This window comes from Pelodiscus sinensis, chromosome 22, assembly GCF_049634645.1.
Source record: "Pelodiscus sinensis isolate JC-2024 chromosome 22, ASM4963464v1, whole genome shotgun sequence".
NCBI classification, from domain to species: domain Eukaryota; kingdom Metazoa; phylum Chordata; order Testudines; family Trionychidae; genus Pelodiscus; species Pelodiscus sinensis.
Window position 1 is genome coordinate 1,770,664 of NC_134732.1, and position 18,032 is coordinate 1,788,695.

Below are 18,032 nucleotides of genomic sequence, written 5' to 3' on the forward strand. Positions count from 1 at the left end.
GAATGGTAATTCTTGTGAAAGATACTGGATTCACAACCAATCGAGACAGAAGTTCTATAGCTACACAACTGTAACTGCACTGGCAGGAGTCACACAAGTTTCCCATTCCTCACCATTATCTTGCAGGGAGCTCCTCTAGAGCAGTGGCGTTTTCAAACTATGAGTCGGGACTCAAAACTAGGTCACAACCCCATTTTAACGGGGTCACCAGAACTGATAGACTTGCTGGAGCCCAGGGCAGAAACCTGAGCCCCACTGCACAGGGCTGAAGCAGAAGCCAAAGGGCCTCAGCCCTGCATGGTGGAGCACAGGTTATAGGCCCCCTGCATGGGGCTGAAGCCCCTTGAGCTTTGGGCGCCTCACTTAGGCTGGAGAGGCTCAGGTGTGCTTAGGCCTCAGTGTCATAATTTTTGTTATGAGAAGGGGATCACAGTGCAATGAAGTTTGAGAACACTTGTCCTAGAGGGTGTGGGAAAGAGGCTCACACAAAACACCATCTTCCTAGTCCCACAAACCCTTCCAATCCCCTCATCCCAGAACAAGCTGCTTCCCAGTTATTCAGGCCACACAGGAGAAACATACTAGAATCCAAGGCACATGAGTCAAATATCAGACCTGTAACTGGACTAAAAAAGGGACAATCATGGATGTGGTGCCTGTCCCTCCAGCAGGTTTTTTACTGGCCCTTCTCTCAGAGCCTGCAAAATGCCGGACAGCTTTGGAGAGAAAGAATAAGTGGTATTTCCTACAGTGCAAGGAAACTTTATTTGCACAACAGAACCTGCTGCAAATGGTTTTAAATCCCTCCCTCATCTGTAATAATCACAACCTTCAACACCCTAGGTAGGAGGGGAAGCAGAGTTACAAGCTGACATCTCATCCCCACATTGCTAGGCAGTTACTAACAGGTCTGCTGACCTAGCTTGGGTTTTTTTGGTTTTTGTTTTAAACCTACTCAAATATGCTCACATCAGAGTCTGCATTAGATACTTTTTCTTTTAAACTGCTAAGTAGGGTACCATGTCTTATAACTTACATCATTCTTAAACAGATACAGGAAGTGAGGAGAACTTACTCATTTTCTTTCTTCCCACCCTGGATCCATTGTTTGAGCAAATACTCATAGTAGCTGTCGGCTCTGGCTCCCAGAGTGTAGACACCAAGGTGAGTGAACTGCCCACTGTTGGTATTTATGAACATGGGCACGAGCCCATCATTCTTCCCGGAGAGGGAGTGTACATGCTTCATCACCGCGTCTGCTGCTTTCTACAGCAAATAAATGGATAAAACACACATTGAATGAGAATGCCAGTACACAGCTCAATGTTTCTTCAATGGCCAACAGGAGTCAGCCGTTGTGCGATTTTTCCTTTTTCCAATACAGTGGCTGCTTATAGCTTCCGAGAAACGACAGCAAATACGATAGTTTGGAAGATTTGTTAAGAAGCTAGAGACAGTGATGTTGGTGAATCCAGATAGTTTAGAAGTCAGGACACATCTTCACTTTCTGCACTGGAGATTATTTCTTCTAGCATTTGACTTAGCAGGTGTAATAAGAACTGGTTAAATCATACACTGAGGGTGCCCCCTGGTCGACAATGGTACTCCTACTACTTGTGATGAGTAAGGGAAGCTGATGGGAATGTTTGCTCCCATCAACCTCCCATTGTGGAGACAAGCTCGGCTTAAGGTATGTCTACTCCAGCTACGTTATTCACAAAGCTGGATTTTCTATGTAAATAAGTCGACCTTCTGGATCTAGTATAGACTTCGCCTCAGATTCAAATACCAACTGACAGAAGAGTAGGTTAACACTAACATTCGATTAAGTGGCCTGCAATACCTCTAACGGTGTCTGTTTTGAGGTCAGAGAAGCTCAAATATTTTTGATAAATACTGTAGCTCAACTTAAGTTGGCAATGATGCCAACTTTTTTTTTTTTAACTAAGATTTTCACGACACAAGTTATAGCGAAGGACAGGGATGGGCAATAATTTCTGATGGGAGGACCACTGCAAGAATTTATAAGTGGTCAAGAACTGCACTCCTCCATGATGTTAATGGAGGATGTATGGGGTCTGGGATGGAGGTTGGGTGCAGAAGGGAGCTCAGGGTAAAGGAATGGGGTGCACGGTCCAGGAGGGGGTAAGGGTGCAGGAGAGGAGTCTGACGTAGAGGAGGGCATATACAAGGGGTGCAGGGTCTGGGTGGGGATTCTGTCCTGGGACAGAGGACAAGGTGCAGGATCTGGTAAGGGGGTTTGGGTACAGGAGAGGATTATGACCTGGAGAAGGGGTATAGGAGGGGATGCAGGGATGTGGGTTGTGACCTAGAGCAGGTGATTGGGATGCAGGAGCAGGGATGCAGAGGGTTTGGGTTACATGGGGTAGGAGTGCAGCAGGGTGGGCAGAGGGTTGGGAGGAGCCTAGCAATGCCCAGCTGCAGCACTGCAAATGTGTGTGTATGGGGGGGGGAGGTGAGGGTAATCTGCACACCCTGCTCTGCCAATGGGAACTACAAGACTATGCCGAGGGTGGGGGCAGTGTGCAAAACCTCCCACCCTCACCCCAGCTTGCACCACAGGTTAACACCTGGCCCCTGCAGCTGGTTGCTATGAGTAGCATGCAAGGGCAGGGCAGACAGGGAACCTGCCTGGGGTTCACTGCTGGGCCATCGGCTGCATCCAGTCTGCAGGCTGTATTTTGCCTGTTTTAGCTAATGTGCATAATGTACAATTTTAATTCCTGTAAATAACTGTATGAATACGGCCCTACTTGAATTATGAGATGATGTAGTGGAGTTGTGGACAAGATGTGGAAAAAAATCCAGAAAAGTAATCGTGGACCTTCATTAATAGTGATAATTTGGAAAAGTCAAAATCACATCTATTTGTTTAAGAAAAAATTGCAGGCACAATATAAACATTCAAGTATTATGTTATGTCGGCTATTTTTTATAACCAATTTTTTTATAATTTTTTGCTTCAACTGTATTACATTCTTTTTTTAAAAAATGACTGATATGATATAAAATTCAGAAGACTGAAAATCTTAAACACTGTTGCTGTAGAAATCAAGTCCAATCATTTTAGGCTTTTACATTTTATAGACATTGCATACTCAAAAAGTACACAACACTGTGGACAATACAAAGTAAGCTTATTAAAAATCAAAACCTGCGAATGCGGGATCTACAACTACCACATTATTGCAGCTGAAGTAGAACCTTATGTATAAACTGACCTGGGACAGTGTACAACAACCCCAAACAGAATACACCTCCCACTGCCTTTGAAATTACTAGTACTTTGGCTTATTTTCTCCCAGACACAGCCTTCACACCATATGAGTAATATGAGAATATGATAAGAACCCTACCGGTAATGAAGGAAATTCAGTTGCTTTCAACACTAGCATTAATGTAGGGATATCAAAGCACTTCCTACAGAATTTAAATACAAGGCAGTTCTATGCAGTTTAATTTTGTACACAGGTAAACTAGTCTGAAGAACATCAAAAGCAAAGATTTATCTTGTAAATCCTTCTGATGAAAAGAGCAATTATTCTTCCTACTATGGCAGTGTGGTATTTACTTTAAGAAAATAATTGTGAAAGTAATGGACTCTTTCCCCCTAAGCCGCTTCCCATTTGATGTCATTTAGCGCTCTTTAGCTGAGAGACTAGAAGAACCAGGAATTCACCAGTAAACTGAAAAGCGGTGCGACTGTTCAAAAATAGTGATGTGTTAGGCATAAAATAGTTCCAAATCAGATCTTTTAGAGATGGTATTTGGTAGGAGGTGGATCAGCAATGCAGTGGCATTTACTTTTATCAACCCAGTGAAATCTGTTCCAGCTGCCACAGAGGCTTATTTTTGATGTCTTTTAGAAGAATGGAAGGAGTCAAGGATACAGAATGTAGGGGAGCCTCTGCAATAATGAGGTGGAGCCTGAGAGGTGGTGATGGAGAGAGGAAGAGAAGACGACAACTGGTTCTCCTGTACCTGGAATTTCTCATCCCCAGTGAGACGAGAGAGCTCTCTGAACTCCAGCTGAATACTGGTCACCTCTGCCACGGTGCTGTCAGATGTCCAACGGGGTGGGTGAGCAGTGCCTCGGCCAATGTTTACATCTGAGTATGGTATCTTGGACGGTGTGTTGAATGCTGGCATAAGCCTGCTCCCAATGTCTTTCTAAAGAGAAACCAAGAGCATGGCAAAGAAGTTCTTTATTTCTCTCAGAAAACAGAAATGCAGCCTAGTTTTAGACCATTTCTGAGAAGCAAAGGCAAATATTAAGATAAATCACTAGGTTTCTTCACAGTAATTGGCATACAGCTTCTATCTAGTTCCCACCATGGTACACTATAGTTCAGTCTGCACATCGCCTGTAACAGGTTTTCAATATGAGATTATGGGATTATACTTAATGTGAGTACAGTGCCTATATATCCCTGCATTGGGAGAGGGCAGGAGAATACCACAGTATTTCCCAAGACTGGGAATCAGAACAGAATCACTTCATTCATTGACTATGATTTTCTCCCCATAAAAAATTATCTAGATAAAAATGATACAAATCCTTATATGTATCATCTTAGTCTTTACATTAAGAATTAAGTGAAATTCTCCTTAAAAAATGGAACCCTAAGATATTCAAGCTATGTCGACACAAGGAAGGCAAAGATGAGAGAAACATTCAAGAAGCCCCTAGGAAATACAGTAGAAAAATGCAGCAGATTATTTTCTGATAAATCTTTCTGCCACTTTACCCAACACAAGACACACATGCTGTCTGGGACCACGAGACTCAATCACTTACAGCTTTTTCCAGGAAGAGGCTATCTCCAGATAAGTGGTAGGTACTCAGCAAACCCCCCAGAATACGAATTGTACTCTCAAAGAGGTTCACATCCACATTCTTATCAAACAATAAGTCAGTGGCCACCCATTTCCTTGCTTCTTCAAACTCTGCAAGGCACAAAAGGGAATGACTGTTGCAGAAAACACATTATAATTATAACAAGGAGTCCTGTGGAACTTTAACAACTAATAGATTTATCTGGACATAAGCTTTCATGGGTAAAATACACTTAATGTGATGCTGAAGCCAATACATCTGATGAAATGGTTTTTACCCATGAAAGGTTATTCCCAAATAAATCTGTTAGTCTTTAATAGGGATGTAAAATCCCATTTAATTAGTTAACCAGTTAAACATTGAGTTTAACTGATTGAACAGTGGTGGGCAGAGAGGGGTGTGCTGAGAAGTGGCAGCCTTGTATGCAGGGGAGAGGAAAATTGCCAGCTCCCAGCCCGCTGCCACTTCTGCCCAACACAAGCCTGCCGGCTCCCAGCCAGCAGGGAGCCAACAGCCCTGCCAGGCTGGAGCAACCCTCGGCAGATGGAAGGCTCTTCCGGGTAACAGTTAACCATTAAGGGTGATGCTTACTGGGGACCTGGTTAGCCATTCACATCCCTAGTCTTTGAAGTGCCACAGGACTCCTTGTTTTTACAGATACAGACTAACACAGCTATCCCTTTGAGACGTGATGCTGTAGTTATAACAGCAATTTCAAATGACCAGATTAAAAAAGAGTTAGTATGTCAAATTGCCCTGCTTGTTATTACGTCTATCGAAAGGAACCTGTATTTTTAAGGGGCAAGCTGAAGAAGTTACAAATACACTGAAGCATAGACACCAAGAGAAGTTAAACATGGCATCAGTTTAATTCCTAAGCAATACAGCAACAAGGGGATGTGCAAGGAGACAAGTACTTAGAGAAATTACATGTTTAGCAGGTCTTGTAAAACCACATTTCTTCTTTATTAAAATGATGCAAAAGGGAATTAGCCTGGTATCCCAATAACCCACCTCTTTCAATATAAGGCTGAGGTCTATTACCATGCATTTTCTTAGCCATGCAATCAGGCACACTTTCACAGTAAGACTTTAGATTTTAGTTGAGGCTACTGAAATTAAAGCTACTGCCTGTCAACATACTATCTATATATTTATATATCTCCGCATTACTTCACCGTCATTAATGACTATTCTTGTAACAGCCTTATGAAGAAGTTTTCACATTGGGCACTGAGCTATAGATGGATTAAGTGGCATGTCCAAGGTCACACAGGAAATACTTGGCAGAGCTTGGAATTTAACAACTGTCTGTTGACTCCTATGCTAATATTTTAAAGACAACATCTCTAGGTATTCAGAACAACAGGCATCTAGGACTACCTGTAACTTGTACATGGGAAAACAAAGGTGTTTCTTTAAAATGTTGCAGATTATCTATGCAATTATCTTTCTGCAGACAGAACACAAAGGTTAGAAACTAATACCCTTCCACTGAGGCTTCTGGATATTACTGACCCACTGAGATAGCTCACAAGGTCTGTCTCTCTCTTGGGGAAAAAAATCACTATTTACAAATATGTTCTACTACACATGCCTTAAATAAGGATGACAAAATAGATTTTCTACATTCCATTTCAGTAAATTGTGCTGACAGACTTGATATCACTGTCTAGCAAGAGGTAGTACAATACTGAAATCCAGGATTTTTTTACAGAAGCAGTCTTTATGTTCACAGACTCATGAGAGAAAGATATGCACATTCTTAACACAACTTTCCAGATTATGAAGCAGTGATTTAAAGGAGAACTGCAATGTAATATAAGTTTCCAAACAGCAGTCCATTTTAAACATATCTAAATAGCTAATGGTTTATTTTAAAAGCTCTGCGCAATTCATATTTAAATATTTGATAAGAAAGCAGTCGCACCATCAACCTAGCGAACATCAAGAGAGTGCTCCATCAAGAGAGAGAGAGCTCAGACATGCAGTGAGACAAACAAGAGGGTTTTTCATCTGATTTTAAATCGTACATGAATGTGCCTAGTAAACCAAAAAAACTAAGAAAAATATAGAACTGTGGAAGACTTCTGTAATTTCTTGTGCCCTTAACAGCAGCTCTGATCTTCCAATCTTGATGCATGTGAAACTGTATTTCTTGTGAAGTTATTACAAGGCTGTCTCTACAGATTCCACCAATGGAGACATTTTCAAGTATTTGTAAATACTTTGTTGTTTCCTTATCTAACTTACATGCTCTGATTAAGTACTTTTTTTTCCCTGTAGTCATGTAACTTAAAAACAAAAGATCAAATTGAGACATTTAAAACCCAGTACCAAAACACAGTCAGTTCTGGACTGAATTAGGATAACTGTTACACAGTGAACAGAAACAATACACAAATGTTTGGGACAGGAAGTGTATCTCACTGAATAGAAGAGGGAATCTTGCTAGACAATATGTAATTAAGCAAATTAAAATGTGGCTCACATATTATGGTTAAAGTGTGGCTGAAGTCAGAAAAGTGAATAAAAACAGCACTGCCTTAGTCACCAGATCTCTGTGCACTCTGTCTTACACACTTGCAGTAATGACATAAGTTATTCACTATCTTTTATGCACTGCAGATCCAATAGAATACTGAATTATTGTCTGGTTTACATTCAGGCTTGTTGACTACATTCAATATGTAGAATATTTTTGTTAATGATCACACAGAAGCTAAGAGACTCCAGGCTAACTTTACAAGGCTTGTACTTAGAATGGCTCCTCCAGCATCCTGGTGACCGCAATGGACACCAGGCAGACCTAATTATCCAGTCTCCAGTTTTTAGCAGGAAGCCAATCTATCAATAGATGCAGCCTGCAAAATTATTCCATCAATCCTTTTTTATACAGGACGCAGTTATTTGTAAAGTGTTCCTTCCCTACATATGGAATTATTGGATTTTCCCCATGGACAAAATGAAATTTGCTCAGCCAAAGTGTAATTAATTATTCCTGCTTACATATTACTTCAAGAGACACAGAGGATCTCCAAAAACTACCGGAATAAAACATTCTGCCTCTCAGACATCAAGCATAAAATGATCAGTTGGCCTTAATGACAGTTGTTAGAACCCAGTAAAGTACTGAGGTGAGAGAAAAATAGGAAGTAGAAAGGAAATTACCTTCTTTTAAGCCTAAAATCCACATGGTATCCAAAGCATCAATTAGAGTAAGTCCAAGTCCAAACCACTCACTGTAGGATTTGGACAAAGGCTTCAACTCATCATGTCCCCAGGCAAACTCTTTATAACCTTTCCATGCATGGCGGAATGCTTCTATTACTGCCATCTGACGTTCATTTATGGGCACTGTGAATGGAAAACACCACCTTAAAAACTCAGAGTTATGCACCCCCATGACAATTATATATGAATGCTTCCCCGCCCCACTCCACCCCCCCCAAAAAAATCAGGAGACCTCATCTCCGCAACTAAAGATTACATTACACTAACTCCAGTTATCTGAAGTTATTCCTTTTTAATCAGGTCTTTCAAACTGCAGTGTGTCAATATTCTTAGCCAATGATTTAATGAAGCAGCAATGAAGTTGTCATTAACATTAAACATTAAACTCAGCCCCACAAGAACAATATTTAGAGAAATACATAAACTGTGTTATTGTCAAAAGAACATTATTAAGATTGCCAAGTCAAATGCTTAATTTGAGATCTCTCAGAATTAAGGTTGTATGTACAAACTCAATTTAGTCCTCGTGTGTAGGGATGTTAAATAACGGTTAACTGAATAGTCAATTAACCTCATGAATTCTTATTGGTTAGTCGACTATTCTATAGTCCCTGGAGGTGGGCTGGCAGCTAGTGCGCTTCGGTCCCACTCCAGAGGAGCCCTTTGTCACCCCATGCTGCTGTGTCTCTATCAGAGGCAGCAGCGCAGGGTGCCCGGCGGGAGCTAGTCTGTGAGGGGAGTCCCTCGCTGACTGGCTGCCTGCCACCCTGCACTGCTGTCTCTGATAGGCAGCAGCGCAAGGTGGCATTAGCCCCTGTCGGGGGTGGGGGTGGTGGTGCCTGAGCTCCCAGAACCAGCACGAGCTGGATCTGAGCCAGGCTGCTTGCCTACATGGCTCCTAATACACTTTGAATGCAGAGCCGCAGTGGGGGTAGGTGTTGGACTCAGTGCAAGCCAGGACTGAGCCAGGCTGCTGGCCAGCCTGCTAAAAAATGTAATGGCAAGGGGGGAGGGGGAAAATGCATGTAGTCTATAGCATTAACCTATAATTGCTGATCGGTTAAATGGTTAATTGACTATACTATTACATCCCTGCTTGTGTGCATGCATTATGGTACAGTTTTAATTACATTATCATAATTTTTTTCTTCAGAATCTCTTATTATTCATCTCTTGTCCAATTTCAAGTCCCTGCTTTAAATCATGGGAGTGCTAAAGTTTTTCAAAGACAAGGCCACCAGAATTTAATATCAGCAAAACGGACATTTTTCCTAGCCTTGATTTTGAAAATAAATCAAACTATTTTGCTGAAATTAAAAATAAAAAAAAAAAAATTCATCCTGAGACAGACACAGCTGAACACAAGATTTTGTTATGTGCGTGTCTGGCAACTTTAATTATAGGTGGTGGTTCCAGTCCCAATATATTAATGACACTCAGACATCAGGAGGCCAATGCACAGCGTGCTATTACACCTAAAACCTAGGCTTTGAAATAAACAAGAACTCCCTCTGACAAGCTCATCAGAGAGCATATTCCCAGATTCTTTGCGGCACTGAGAGCAACTGCTGCAGCTACCTATGCTACTCCTAGTAGCTCTCAGAAGCAGCATGTGATAAATTAATGGAGGAAGTCACTTCCCTCCCCCGGACCAGTCTCCAAAGTTCCAGTGAACATTCGTTGAAAAAGAAAGTTGTCCTTTTCAAGACATCTCTTTAAACAGTTATTCTTCCAAGGGAGGGTGCTGTTCCTCTTGGGAAGTTGAGCAGAGAGAAAAAAATCGGGCCATATTGCCTATTTTCAGTGACACCCCCATTTCTCAATATCAGGGAAGAAGGGAAAAAAATCAGGCAAGCGAGGCCAAAGATAGGTGTGAATGTCCATTTAAACAAGGCAAAGGTAGTGAATGAAGACATGCAAACCTGGAAAAAATAATGAGCAAAATATATTTATATGCAGGGATTAAATGTTTCACCAATGGAGAGTATGTACATTTTGCAGAGCAAGGAAGGTGGTTGAGAGCAGGTGTCTAGTGTTCACCAACACAGAGTAGACAACAGCGGAAACACAATGACCCTACACTAGAGTATGTTTTTGAGAGGCTCATGGTTATTGTCTTCTCCTGGTATGGCAAAGGAGAAGCTAATATCCATGAGTCTCTCAAAAAACACTCCCTAATGCAGAGCCATCCTCTTTCCACTGCTGTCTACTTTTACGGGGAGTGATGCTGTTGCAGAAATAAAGGCAGCTCTCAGCATTATTTGTGAATCAATAGAAACCTTGAAAAAACAACAAGGAGTCTTGTGGCACCTTATAGACTAACAGATGTATTGGAGCATAAGCTTTCGTGGGCAAAGACCCACTTCGTCAGATGCATGTCATGCATGCATCTCATGAAGTGGGTCTTTGCCCACAAAAGCTTATGCTCCAATACATCTGTTAATCTATAAGGTGCCACAGGACTCCTTGTCGCTTTTGGAGATACAGGCTAACATGGCTACCCTTCGATACTTGAAACAACATGCACCACTAGATTGTCATAGCAGATTAAGGATGCTGCAGTACTTAGACACTGCATATGAATAATCTCTTTTCATTCAGTTCTTCCCCACAGGAAGCAACTCTACCTCAGCTAAAAAGAGCACATTTAATTAAAGAGATGGCATAAATGTGACTGTGAACGTGAATCAGGAGATAGAAACATCTACATCTCCCGGTCAGTAATGAGAAAGATAGTGGTCTCTAGCCTACTACCTGGTTCTTTCTGGTCTTCCACTTCCACATATGAAGGTTTTTCTGGTTCCTTTATTTTACTGGAAGGAGGTTCAGTGCTTTGATCAGGTTCTATCACTGCTCCTCTCCAGCTGCAAGTACAAGGTATTTCAATGATATTTAACTAGATTTAAATTGAGACAAGAGTGAAAATGAATTATCCTCTTCTCTACTCTTAAACATTGTTTATTTTATATTTTCACAATAGCATGAACAGGAAACTAAATTACATTTTGATCATAGCACAAAATAGGAAAAGGTCAACTTATTGGCTCATTAATCTTTATTTGATGTGATTTCTTCCAGACAAATGGTAATGAACCTTATATAGAACTGAATTAAGAATGTATGGCAACTGGCAAGGCTTTTCTGACTCCATGAAATTAGTGCTGCTGTAATGGAATTTCTTAAAGGAAAATCAAATGTACAAAACACAAAATGAGCGAAAAGTTACTGCATTTGAATTACAGGTGCTGTCTTTCAGGTTTGAAATTATTGCACAAAATAGTCACACCTGATTAAAACAGTACCATGCAAATGACCATTCATAATTCAATACTGAACACAGGATAGCAGCAATATAAAGTACTTAGGTTACTGAGAAATTCACATGCTTTCCTCACCACAGTGACAGAATAAATCAGTTTGGAAAATAATTATATAGTGAGAGTCCTGAAGGTAAAACCTTATAAATAGGACCAACATCAAGAATGGCTCCTGTTTAAGGCTAGTAACTTTGACAACATCTTTGTACAATAACTCAATTCACTACAAACTTATTATCCCCAGAAGAGCACTGTTTATAGGCCCCACAAAGTTTGTATGTTACTGCACTAATACTGACATAGTTACTAATATACTGCAGCACTACAATAAAGTTGTCTTCCCCGATTTCCCGCCATTGCTGCCAACAGTGCTGCTATACCAGGTAGCAGTGATGGAAGCTCCTCGGTAGATAAGATTCTACAACCACTATGAGAGAGTCCAGATCAGGTTCTCAAACTCCTGGCCTGAGCGCCATCTATACCCTGAGCACTTTCCCAATCTGGCCTGCCAAAAAGTTATTTAATCAGGCCCATGCGGCTACTGGTCCTGAGACCCCGGGGGGCAGGGCGGGAGACACGGATGCAGGGACTTACCCTTGCACACAAATCCCCGCAACTCTCGGGTCCCCAGAGCCCACACAGTCCAGGCCAGAGAACATGCTGCTCAGTACAGGAAGCTTTGCTGGCTGCCTCTGCCATGATGTGACCCACACTGACCACAGGGAGCTACCTGAGCTGATGTGCTTCTGCAGCCAGCGGGACAGGACCAGTGGGTTTTGCTTTCATTTACCCCAGATAGGGGAAGATGATCTCAGCACCAGGATGCGGATGTTAGTGGGAGGTGGAGAAGATTCCAGTTTAAGGGAATGGATGTTAGCAGGAAGGAAGGGGCATCCCAGCACAAGGACATGGGGATATCAGTGTGAAGACTCAGTTTCATGTCTTTTGTAAGATCCTCGTATCTGTCTGGGCTCCCGGACACAGGGGGGACACACTATCAACTTGCATGTATTGTATTGCCAACTGCAAGCTTTCAAACCATGAGACCTAAAGTCTTTTTATTATTATTATTATTATTAAAAGGAAGAAGGCTGGGATTCTGTACGAATATCCTCCATCAACAAACAAACATAATCTGCTAAGTCAGAGTGATCACAGTTGACAGTGGTGCATGAGGCCCCAGGTAGTCAAGTTTCCAGATCTGGCTTAATTCTAATAACGTGGCTGGTGCGTCTCAGAAAAAAAAATGCTCCAATTATCAGGAGGCTTGTGATCAAATCTAGAGAGTTGGCATCACTGATGACTGGCTCTGCACCCATCTCCCCCAGTCCACTGGGACATGCTGGCAGCAGCATGGAGCTAGCAGCAGGAAGCCATTCTAGCCCTGCTGCCATGCCAACTGTGGTGGTGGGAGCCCCATGGCAGGTTTTTAATTGCCCAGGGTCTGCAGAAGGGCCCAGGAGATGAGTGCGGGGGGAAAACACGTGGAGACTCCCCACCCTCCCAGAGCCCTGCCAAAGGGGATGCCCGCTAGCCACTAAGAGGATTTGAGACCCTAAGGTAAACTGATTTTGAGACACCTGATTTGAATGATGTGATGGCTAGGACAGTAGTGTAGCCAAGTGCTACTGCTATTACCAACTGAGCTACACCAGTGGCAGCAAGGGTGAGAAAAATTTTGGGAAATTATGTCTAGAGTAAGCTAGGAATGTAAAACCCCATTTAATTGGTTAACTGGTTAAACATATCGTTTAACTGGTTAACTAATTAAAGGAGGAGTGGGATGGTAGTAGCCCCCCCCCCCCTTTCTTCCACTGGGCTGGAGTAGGAATGCTTATCGGATAGTCAGTCGACTAGTCGATTCCCCCCCTTGCTGCTTCTATCAGATAAAGGCAGCAAAGGGGGGAAAAGAGGGGGTACTTCAAAGCGGCAGCGCCGCACAGCTGAGCCTGGGATCAGCTGTGTGGCCCCCAGCTGATCCCAGATTCCGCTGAAATTCCACGCGGAGCCCAGGAGCAGCAGGGGAGTCTCCAGCTGATCCCAGGCTACATGCTGTGCTGCTACTTTGAAATACACAAGAGCCCCTGCTGGGGACTCTTGTAAATTTCAAAGCTGGCATGCTGCAGGCAGCCCGGAGCAGGACTTCCCATTGGCCCAGGGCTGCACACTGAGTTCTGCATTCCTCCTTTGAAACGTACAAGAGCCCCATTGCTTAACATCCTTAGGCTGGAGGCCCTTCCCCATTCCCCGCACTGAGGCATCAGGATTAAGATAATGATGACTGTGCTACTGTATTAACGTCTCGTTGGTAAGAGTGAAAGAATCCTACAGACTTTTCAGGTAAAGGATTGTATCTACCTGTGCATTTGTACAGTGCTTAGTCTAATGGGGCCTCAAATCCTGAAGAGAGCCTTTGGGCAACAAACACCAAGCAAATCAATCTAGCAAACACAAAGCCAAAGACACATAAGAAAAGCAACTTTCTAGGCAGACACTGAAAATCTCACAAATTTGTACATTCGTCTTATTCCAAATAGAATCTGAGAATAAAAAAAAAAAACACCTGTAAGATTGCTCCAGCAAATTGTAACTTGTTGGAAACATTTCTACCTACCTAATAATGGACTTTTCTGTTTTCTCTTCTTTATCAGCCTGGCTGGGTACTTCTTCAGCCTTACCAGCAACATTTTGGGCCTTTACCCTCACATCTCTCCGTGGTGGCCTAATCTGCAGATTAGGAGGGCCACGTCGGACATGAAGCAGCTTTGGATGTTTCTAAGAAAAAATGGCAAAAGTAAATCTACATGCGTATGACCTACTGGTTGGGTGGCCAATGTCCAAACCAAAAGCAGTCTAAAGTTGTACAACACAACCTAAGGACACCCTCATTTTTAATACAGAAATGTAGTCCAGGGCACTACAGGTCACAGCATGCAACGTTTCATCTCAATCAGAAAGGCAGAGGAGGAAGGAAATCACATTTGAATTTTTTACCTCTTGTAAAATTGTACATAGCTCCTTAGGTAACAGTTATCAGTGAAGATAAGTTATAATCAAACTACTAGTATCATTACCAAATATGTATATAACACAGGGCACTGTCAAAAATGTGGAAAAAGAAATGAACTTATTATACACATACATTTATGAGAGGGTGAAATAACTGACACTCGTTATAACAAAGATGTGTTAAGAATTTATACAATGCAGAATTGATCCAATATCATGCATTATTTTATACAAATTAAAATAAAGCACCACTTGAGATATTTTTCATTTAAAAAAAAAAAAGAACCCTAAATTCCCTGAAGCAATTGTGTGAACAGGAGAATGTGTGCAGACACAAACACACTCTTTAAACAGAGTTCCTTTTTCCTATTACTCTCCCAATGAATTTTTGGAAACCAGTTTTGACCCTCTAAATGTAGTTCTATAAAATAAGTAACTTTCACGCACCTGCAGAAAATCTCTATTACAGAGCTTCTAGATTTATTACTATTTACACTTATTTTGGGAAGCTGTTGTAATTTACCAGAGATGCTGACTATACTCTGCCTTATATTCAACTATATACACAGAGCCTAGATCTTTCACATTTCCAGCACTAAGATTTGGAGTGCTCCATAGCAGATTAGAACATATATTCCTGAATGGGAGTAGGCAATGGTGATATGCCTGGGCCAGACGTATCAGCACACCAGTGGTTTAGGAATGTGAAAGTAGAAAGAATTATAATGTAAGAGAAAGATGAATTGTGCTGTAATAATTGAATAAGTTGAAGGAATACTGTTTGTCTCTGAACAGGAAGAAGAAAAGTATGTTAATGTTGTTTGTAGGTATGCAGATCAATGTGCTAACCAGGTGGGCCTGAGTTAACAGGAAAAGGAACATTAAGTGTTAAGCAGAAAGCAATTAAAATAACCAGGGAGATATGGACCGGAGATTGCTGTGTGCTTGATGTTGAAATGAAGATACTTGACTAAGTCTCACACTAATCATGTGAAGTTTTGCCCCTCCTTTTAATCCTGTTAACCTGGCTTTCTTTTGACTGTATAAATCAAGGGGTTTGAACCTTGTATGGTACTCACATTTTCTGGGTTAATTTAGCAGAGCAGCTTTGCTGAATAAACAGAGCGGTCTGACAAATCTGTGAGTCCTGTCTAACTTTGACAGGAAACACATACTGAACACTTAAGATCACATTTAAACAAAGCCCATGTAATGTCACCTGAGAATTCCAAAAATATCCTACCCTACCTCCCAAATGCTTTCACTATATACTGTATTAGTGCTCTATTCAACAGCTCAGTCTGAAGGAGCTAATCAGCTAAGAGAGTTCTCAGACATCAAAGCAATTCTTCTCTCTTTAAATCTATGGATACAGACAAAAGCCAAAAATACTAACTGGAACCAAAACCCTTCTAGAGAGTGAAGTTCTCCACCCTTAGAAAATTAGTTTTTATAACAGGCCATCATTTTTTTCCATTACAGCTGTTGAAACTAAATGCTACTTGCAGCTTTCACAAACCCTATTTGGTAGGCTTAAGAAGAACATTTTCCCTCGCAATACCTGAGGTGTAAGCTCTGGGTAGTTGGTATCTGCTTTCTGGGGTGCTGGTAAAACAGCTGGATTTGCTGGTTTCAATCCAGGGATTTCTGGTTCTGTCTTCTGATCTTCTGATGATTTGTTTGTTAAACCTATATATAAAAAAATACATTCAGTACAAATTAAACTACCTGGCATAAAGAATTAACAGTAGATGCTAGCTGGAAAAATAAATCTTCCCCCCACCGCCATCAAATGTAGACAAACACAAAGGTGTTCACTTATCCTTATAGGCGTAGTGATATCTTTGCCTCCCCCCCCCAAAAAAAATGCTACAGAAGCACACAGATCTTAAAGGTCTAACTGAGTGTGTTAAATTACAAGGTTCATAATAATGAGAGGTTTTTTTTTTATTTAATGCTGTAAAAAGACATTGTAGAAGAAACTTGAACTCTAAGCGTTTTTTGGAGACCGGTACAAGCCTTTATAATTCCAATGGAGAGATGATTGTTTATCTTACCCTCTTAGGCTGCGTCTAGACTGGCATGATTTTTCGCAAATGCTTTTAACGGAAAAGTTTTTCTGTTAAAAGCATTTGCGGAAAAGAGCGTCTAGATTGGCACGGACGCTTTTGCACAAAAGCACTTTTTGCGGAAAAGCATCCGTGCCAATCTAGACGCGGTTTTGCGCAAGAAAGCCCCGATCACCATTTTTGCCATCGGGGCTTTTTTGCGCAAAGCGGTTCTCAGTTATCTTCACTGGCCCTCTTGCGCAAAAGCATTTGAGCAAGAGGGCTTTTTCCCCAAGCGGGAAAGTCATTGTATTTGCGCAAGAACACTGACGATTATACATTAGATCGTCGGTGTTCTTGCGCAAATTTAAGTGGCCAGTGTAGACAGCTGGCAAGTTTTTCCGCAAAAGCAATTGCTTTTGCGGAAAAGCTTGCCAGTCTAGACGCAGCCTTAAAGTCTTCAGGTTAAGGCTGTTTTTCTTTTATTTTTTAAAACTCTGTACTGTGGATGTTTTCAGCCTCTAAACTCCTTAAAAGCCAAGACAAAATGTTACTTCGGATACTAGAAATGGATGACAGGAAAGGGATCACGGGATGATTACCTATTGTATTCCCTTCCTCTGGGGCATCTGTATTGGATACAGTCAGCAGGCAGGATATTGGGCTAGATGGACCTTTGGTTTGACCTAGTATGGCTGTTCTTATTGAGGACAAAGAACCAAAAGGAACCAACTTGAATTCAATTTTTTTTAAAAAGGGATGATAGGATAATTTCTACCTGAACAGTTGCAATAAAACTTAAACTTCATTTACAGGTTTGGGACCCATCACAAAGGTATGAATAAAGACATTACCTGGCAAGCACACTACCTTCCACATCCTAATGACTTAAGTATCCATTGCTTTTTTTTTTTTTTTTTTAAAAGAACAACTTGCACCTTCTCTATCAGCTTCATGTAGCATGAACATACTGACTTTTTCCACCTCTTTTCCCTCCACCCCCCCCCATCTCCAATTTATTTTTAGAACTGGACCTTTAATAATTCCATTCATCTGAAGAAGTGGGTTATGCCCACAAAAGCTCATGATATCATCTACATGTTTTGTTAGTCTTTCAGGAGCTGCTAGACTATTCGTTGTTTTTTAACTTTTTCCAATAAAACTTATGTCACATTAAACTAAATTGTTGAATAAAATACATTTTACAAGGTGCTCAACATCTGCCAGAAAAAGTGTTATAAAAAATAACATGCAATCTTTTAACCATTTATGACATTTATTAAGGCAACCTTGAACTGCATAAAAGACGTACTTTTCCACTGTTCCCCCACGTTTGTATATGAAATGACTCCACAGACTGCCAAGAAGGCAAACAGGAAGAGAATTACACTCCGCTGTAGTCGAGATAGCTGCTTCCATTTCTTCAAGAAAGAAGATACATAAAAGAAAGAATCTTTCGCATGACAAGTAGAAAGCCAGCCCATTGCTGTCACAAACCCATAGAAGTTCTTTCAGAGCAAGAAACATGAAAACAATTTATGTGTAGTTTTCACCCTGTTTCCTTTT

General features: G+C 41.3%; 1 protein-coding gene across 1 annotated transcript in view; it reads right to left on the reverse strand.

Moving 5' to 3' along the window:
• MAN1B1 (mannosidase alpha class 1B member 1) overlaps positions 1 to 18,032 on the reverse strand; it is a 33,954-nt gene that overhangs the window by 13,382 nt on the left and 2,540 nt on the right. The window contains exons 2-9 of the mRNA XM_075905746.1: positions 17,779 to 17,887; positions 15,980 to 16,107; positions 14,024 to 14,184; positions 10,847 to 10,956; positions 8,030 to 8,215; positions 4,820 to 4,968; positions 4,003 to 4,191; positions 1,076 to 1,266 (exon numbers count right to left, since the gene is read on the reverse strand). Coding sequence (XP_075761861.1) covers positions 1,076 to 1,266; positions 4,003 to 4,191; positions 4,820 to 4,968; positions 8,030 to 8,215; positions 10,847 to 10,956; positions 14,024 to 14,184; positions 15,980 to 16,107; positions 17,779 to 17,887 — 1,223 coding nt within the window. The remainder of the gene's footprint in view (positions 1 to 1,075; positions 1,267 to 4,002; positions 4,192 to 4,819; positions 4,969 to 8,029; positions 8,216 to 10,846; positions 10,957 to 14,023; positions 14,185 to 15,979; positions 16,108 to 17,778; positions 17,888 to 18,032) is intronic.